The 6745-nt window shown below is 34.5% G+C and overlaps 1 protein-coding gene across 1 annotated transcript; it reads right to left on the bottom strand.

Moving 5' to 3' along the window:
• Positions 1-2784: 2784 nt before the first annotated feature.
• On the bottom strand, positions 2785-6174 carry LOC114711674 (MDIS1-interacting receptor like kinase 2-like). Its single transcript, XM_028896091.1, has 2 exons — positions 3489-6174; positions 2785-3152 (listed from the first exon to the last, which is right to left on the bottom strand). The coding sequence occupies exons 1-2, from the start codon at positions 6172-6174 to the stop codon at positions 2785-2787; spliced, it is 3054 nt and encodes a 1017-aa protein (XP_028751924.1).
• Positions 6175-6745: the final 571 nt, after the last annotated feature.

Below are 6745 nucleotides of genomic sequence, written 5' to 3'. Positions count from 1 at the left end.
TTCTCCCACTGTCTTTTGTTGTCGACAGAGAAGAGTCAATCTATAATAATTAAATTTATACAAACATGATTTAATTTAAAAAATTGGAAGGGTGGGGTTATAAAATTTTGATAAAGACAATATATAAGACAAAAGTATAAGAAAAATTAATTAAAAGTTTTTAACTCTACTTCTTTAATTTTTCAAATCGAGCTCATTAAAATTTTTTCTTTTTCCTTTTCCTCCATTTCCCTCCTGCCAATCGAACCCTAAAGGATGAAGAAATATAGAACTTTAATTTGTGAAAAGGACAGCACTAAATAAAATACAGCTGATACTTAATTGGAGCATCTACTGGCCCACCTTAATTATCACAAGAGGTGGGTTGTTATGGTTCTTGACTTGTGATTCTCCCACTAAGCATACAATTATATATCCATTATTGTTAAGCAACTTGACAATTCAATGATGAAGACTTTTCCTGTGACACAACGCAGCCCTTTACTTTTGAAAGAGTCAATTATTTGTCCATATCAAAGAGCCTTACAAATATGCCGTGTGCTTTAAGAGTTCAAAAAGTTTTTCTTCTTAGGCTAGTCTTTTAGAATTGAATTTTCCTTGGAAATTTTTTTCCATAACAAATATGTTTTTTTTAATTGAGGGTTCGATGTGCATGGAGAATTCTAACTGGCAGGAGGCTGAGCGAAATGTTGTGGTGTGAATCATGAATTCCATGTCGAGGAGCGTTATGAAAAACAATTTCTCTTATAGTAATGTCCCTAAATATAAGAAATAAATTTTTTTATCTGAAATTTTAAACTAATCTTTTTACTTTTACCCCCATTAAATATAAATCACTCATTATCTTTTGTAATAAATTTTTACTTATTATCTTTCATATACCCTCTTTACAAATAAGGGTATAATTAGAGAAATATGTATCTATCTTATACATATATTGGTTTTAAGTTAATGTAACTAACATTTTGAATTACATGATTCTAGTAGATGTTTCTTATAGTAATTAAGGAAGGGATGGAGTCATTTTTTGGAATTAGGCTGTCCTTTTAAATTTGTACTCATAATAATAGAGTTGCGCTTGGTTAAAAGGAAGGAAGGAGAGAAGAAGCTAGCCATAGCCTTTTTTTTTTTTTAATGCATAACTTTATCAGTGAAAGAGCAGAAGTGACTTAATTAATCAATTGAACTTATCTGTTGACTATAATTATATGTAGAATCATAAGAGTACATCGTATTGAAAGGTCATAAGAAAACATAAAGTTGTTGAGACCTCTAAACTTGACGAATGGGCGCTTCAAGCTACCTGTACTGAATAGCACATGTTACTCTTGAAATTGTTGTTTTATTATATGTAAATGTTCGTGACAATATATTTTGCTACCCAATTGCAACTACTTCTTACGTTATCGTGGAGTAAATATATAAAGAATACGAAAACTTGTGCAGAAGTTGATAGCTAGGACTTGTTGGGTGGCCCAAACATTGTGCCAAATTAAATTTTGAAAAAAGGAAAATAATGATAACATATATGTAGGCATAATAGGTGAAGGCAAAATATAAGAAAACAGATAAGGGATTAGATTTTTTTTTTTTTAACAAAAGAGAGCATTTTGTTAATTTCCAACGAAAAAAGGTCCACAACATTCAGAACAAGAAAGAAAATGCAACAGAACAAGAAAGAAAACGCAACAGAACAAGATCTACAAAGAAACAGAACAAGAAAAATAGTTACAAAAGAAAACTAAGAAAAAACCAAACAAAGTAACAAGGTCTACCGCAAAAGCAACTCAATCACTTCTCAATTAAGTATTCGAAGATAAAACATACAATGCCTAATTACCAACCAATTACTGGGAAAAAAAAACTTATCCATTTAATTGATTATTTCCTACGGAAACAATTATAACTCATCACTACTGGTTATTATTACGACCTTTACACTTATGCCAAAAGTTTGGGCATACATCAGTATATATTAATATATCGGTCAATAGACGGGATAAAAATTCGTACACTCTTACAAATAATCATGATTTGTATGATTCATAAAAATTCATAAAACTTGCGAGGACCTACGGGTATATGCCCGTCACTTTCTTTGAATATAGCAAAGTATATCGGTCAATACACGAGGTAAAAATTCATAAAAATTGTATTCTACAAGTAATCATGATTTGTATGATTAATAAAAATTCATAAAACTTGCGAGGACCCGCGGGTATGTGTCCATCACTTTCTTTGAATATAGCAAAGATCATTACATCCACACGGCAGAGTGCACACTTTATGTAAAGAATATTTTTACAACCATTTGAAGAATAAGGGGAAAAAAGAATCAATAATTTATTTATTCTTAGTGCTGTGAGTTTTATATTTTATTTTGAAATTAATATGTGAAAACAGCTCATCGAGTGAAATACCTCGTCCATAGTGTATACAGAATAAGAGGGCGAACACCACTCAACGCAATATGTGATTTTACTTTTTAACTTTTGATCTGAAAAAAAAAACAAATACTTAAATCAGATATATGTGTGTGTGTAGAGAGAGAGAGAGAGAGCTCACAGCTATACATTATGTTGCAAGAGTTAAAAAGATAATGATAAAACCAAACTTTCTTTAATGATAAAGCAAACATTCTTTGGCCAGGAAAGAAAACCCAAACATTCGCTTGATCAGTTTTATTCAAGCCCTAAACTGGTCATACATGTGATCCAAACCCCACAAGCTTTACATTATTTACATCAAAATGTCAAGTGCCAACAATTTATACAAGCAGACGACTCACAAAGAAGTTCCATCCCTTATGAGTTGCCCAATTGTAGTGATGGGAAATTGATCCTTTGAATAAGATTTTGGCGCCGTCTCAAGCTTTATAGATACTTGTTTCATTGTTGGACGACATCGAGGATTGTTATTCAAGCAAGAAATTGCTATTTTTAGCACTATGATGACATCATCACCTGATTTTGTGGGTAGAGAAAGTCGTGAGTCCAACACATCATTTAACTTCAAATCATCAATGGCAGTTGATTTCTCTTGCAAAGCTGAAATAAGCTCTCCTGGATGTCTCCCCATAATGATTTCCAAAGTCAAAACTCCAAAGCTATAAACATCACATTTGTCATTCGCTTCCATAAGAAAAGTCATCTCTGCAATAGATTTAATGTTATGTATATTCGTCCATAATATAGAGCAAAGAGTAGTAATTTTATTAAAGATTAATATAATCTTTGATTCTTCAAATTTCTCCTCATTTTGATTTTAGTCTTTCAATTTTCAAACTATAGGTTTTTGTCCCTCTGAGGAAAAAATAGTCCAGGTTTTTGTTGAATTATAGGGACAATTGTTTTAAATGAAAGAAACTTGAAAAACTAAAAACCTTTGGTTTGAAAATTAAGGGATCAAAACTAAAATATAAGCAAATTTGAGGGACCAAAAATTGTATCAACCCTTTTATTATTAAATAAGAGACAAAAATGTCTTACCTGGTGCAACATATCCAGGTGTGCCAGCAAATGTGGTCATATTGCTTGAGTTAGGATTCAAAAACTTCGCCGTTCCAAAGTCAATGATGCATGCTTTTCCATAGTCAGAAGAACTTAGAAGAACATTCTTGCTGGATATGTCACGATGGATAATAGGAATCAAACAGCCATGATGCATATGGAATAAAGCACTAGCCACACCCTTAACAACGTTCACCCTCTTGTTCCATTCAAACTCAGTGGCCTGTTTCTCATCCTTTAATATGTTATCCAAGCTTCCACCTTCCAAAAACTCATAAACCAAAATGGAGAATCGTGAATTGGAATAGAACCCATGCAACTTCACAATGTTGCGATGTTTAATTTCTCTCAAAACCTGAATCTCAGTTGTAAAAGCTTTGTGGTTGGTGATTTCATCACTTGCCAGTGAATGAAGTTTCTTTACAGCAAAAACATCACCTGTAGACAACTCAGCCCTATAAACACTTCCTTGGCTACCTTTCCCAACCAAATATCTTTCATCAAATTCTTTTGTGGCATCAATGATATCATCATACAATATTTTTCTACCACCAGTCAATAACAAATAAGCATCTTCTAGTGGAGCTTCTCCATTTTTGTTTTTTGCTTTTGTTGTTATTTTGAGAAATATGAAATATGCTCCAACAACTAACATAGGCAGTGTGGCCAATGGGAGGACTATCTTCAAGAACTTTTTACTCCCATGACTATGTCTGTTTGTTTGGGAATCCCCACAAGGATTTAAACCAATAACATTACCGCACAAACCTTTATTATTCCTCAATGCCTCAAAATTATAAAAGGTTAGATCATTTGGAACAGGGCCTTCTAATTGATTGTATGATATGTCAACAATAGACAAAGCAGGCATTTTGCTGAAACTAGACAAAATGGTGCCGGAGAGATTATTATGTGAGAGATTTAATACTTGCAACTTGGGTAGCAATCCAAGTGTTGCCGGTATTGTTCCGATTAGCAAGTTGTCACTGAGATCAAGATGTTCAAGGTCTTGGAGTTCATGAAGCTCATGTGGAATGCTTTCATCAAATTTGTTTTTGCTCAAGTTCAAGACCGTTAACCTTTTTAGTTTCCTAAGCTCTCTTGTGATTGAGCCATTGAAATTATTTGCAGCCAACTCCAAAGTTTCAAGCCGACTAAGTGATCCTATAGTTGAGGGGACATTACCAGAGAAATTATTGTTGCTCAAAGATAGTTCTATCAACATGATCAACTTCCCTAGCTGTTTTGGAATTTGTCCAGACAAATGATTTGAAGACAAGTCAAGTAAACCAAGTTTAGATGCCTCTCCTAATTCTGGTGGTATATCACCAGAAAGCTTGTTATTGTGAATAATCAATTGTGTGAGATTTTGACACTTCCCCCACTTGGATGAAAGGTGGCCATACAATTGATTACCACTAAGATCAATGTAGTCCAAATGAGGATATACTCCAAAAGCAGCTGTTATATCATCGACTATTTGGTTAGTATCAAGCCTGATTCTTTCTAGACTAGAACAATTCTTCAAACTTGTTGGAATAGGGCCAGTGAAATGGTTATTATTAGCAGCAAACCTAAATAACCTTCCACTTTGACAAATTTGTTGTGGCAGAGGGCCAATGAAATGATTATAACTCAATTGCAAGTTCTTCCAAACTGTCAAATTATTCATTTCTCGTGGAAGTTGACCATTGAGACTGTTGCTGTCCAAAAACAGGTGGGTGAGCTTTGTCAGATTTCCTATAGTGGAAGGAATAGATCCTGAAAGGCTGTTGTTTTGAAGAGAAACCTGACGTAAATCAATCAAGTTGCCAATGGATGAAGGAACTGGACCAAAAAAGTTGTTACCATTCAAGCCCAAATATACAAGATTTGTTAGGTTTCCAATAAAGGGAGAGATTGGCCCGGAAAGTCTATTAGAGTATAAATTAATGCTAGTGAGAGAATAGAGTTTCCAGAAACCATTAGGAATAGGACCCGAGAGATTGTTGTCATAAAGAAAAATTTCTTGCAACTTGGTCAGGTTTTCGAGTGATGCTGGGATTCTCCCTGACACAGGGTTGTTTGCCAAGTAAAGGCTCAGAAGATTACTTAACATTCCAATCTCTTCTGGAATGGGACCAGAAAGGGAGTTCTCTCCAAGCCATAGGAACGAGAGATTCCTCAAATGGCCAATTTCATGCGGAATTGGCCCTCCCAGGTGACACGTACTAAGGTCAAGAATATTTAGGGTGGTTAGTTTCTGGATTTCAGGAGGGATGGGACCACTAAATAAATTATTCGACAATTTCAGTACGAAAATACTGGACAAGTTACCAATTTTGTGGGGAATGCTTCCGTAAAATTGGTTCAAACTCAGATCAAAATGTCTCAGATTAGGAAAGGAAGTGAAGTTGAAACTGTCAAGAGTACCTTGTAGGCCGAGATTTGACAGACTTATCTTGATCACGGACATGGATTCATCACATGAAATTCCCTTCCAGTTGTGTCTGCAAGGATTGGTTTCATTTTTCCAAGAGGACAAGGTGGCTTTGCTTTCGTCAGTTAATCTGGCTTTCCAGTTCAACAGAGCTTTTGCTTCGTTATCTTGAGCAGCAGCAGAACTGGAGAATATGCAGAGGATACAACATAATGCTAGCAGCTTAATGGAATCTATTTCAGACATGGTTTTTTGTAGATTTTTGGGTCAGGAACATATTCAGAGACTCAGATGTATATGGATGCAGAAGTTGATGAACGGACCTTCTTATATATAGTGTGGATTGGCCTTGTAGGCAATAAAGATTTGTCCAAGAAGGGTTGACCAGCCAACGACGACGTCCCATCCGAAATTTATCGTACTCTTAATTATAAAAACTTATTTATAGTCATAGATAAGATTTTATAAATAGGACAGAAAGTATACAAAGATGACCTGGATCTTTTGAAGGGTATGTCTGTTTCTGTAAGGTCGAAAAGGTTGAAGTTTGGTTCTAATCTTTATGGTTTTTTTACATTTATATCCATCGAGCTCACAATACGCTACTTTTGTATCAAATAAACATCAGTCTTTACATTTAGAGCGGACGAAGATTAATAATGATGCAGAAGGGAGCAGTGGGAAGAGCTTCTCTGACTCCTATAATCTTAGCTATTTAAAATTTTAGTACCCAACTTCATAAAATATTAATTTTATTTTTGGTGGGAGGATTTGTGAGCCACTGTGGATGGAACTGGGTTGTGGGAGAAGAAGTGAA

This window comes from Neltuma alba, unplaced genomic scaffold (genome assembly GCF_004799145.2).
Source record: "Neltuma alba isolate B1F8T4 unplaced genomic scaffold, ASM479914v2 tig00011304_pilon, whole genome shotgun sequence".
Lineage (NCBI taxonomy): Eukaryota > Viridiplantae > Streptophyta > Magnoliopsida > Fabales > Fabaceae > Neltuma > Neltuma alba.
Note: the sequence above shows the minus strand (reverse complement) of the source record. Positions and strands in the feature narration are given on the sequence as shown.

Bases quoted from the DNA above. Each gene is read 5' to 3' on its own strand.
- LOC114711674 (XM_028896091.1), bottom strand. From the start codon at position 6,174: ATGTCTGAAATAGATTCCATTAAGCTGCTAGCATTATGTTGTATCCTC. The intron at 3,153-3,488 runs GTAAGACATTTT...AATCTATTGCAG, and splicing joins ACCTGGATATGTTGCACCAG to AGATGACTTTTCTTATGGAA.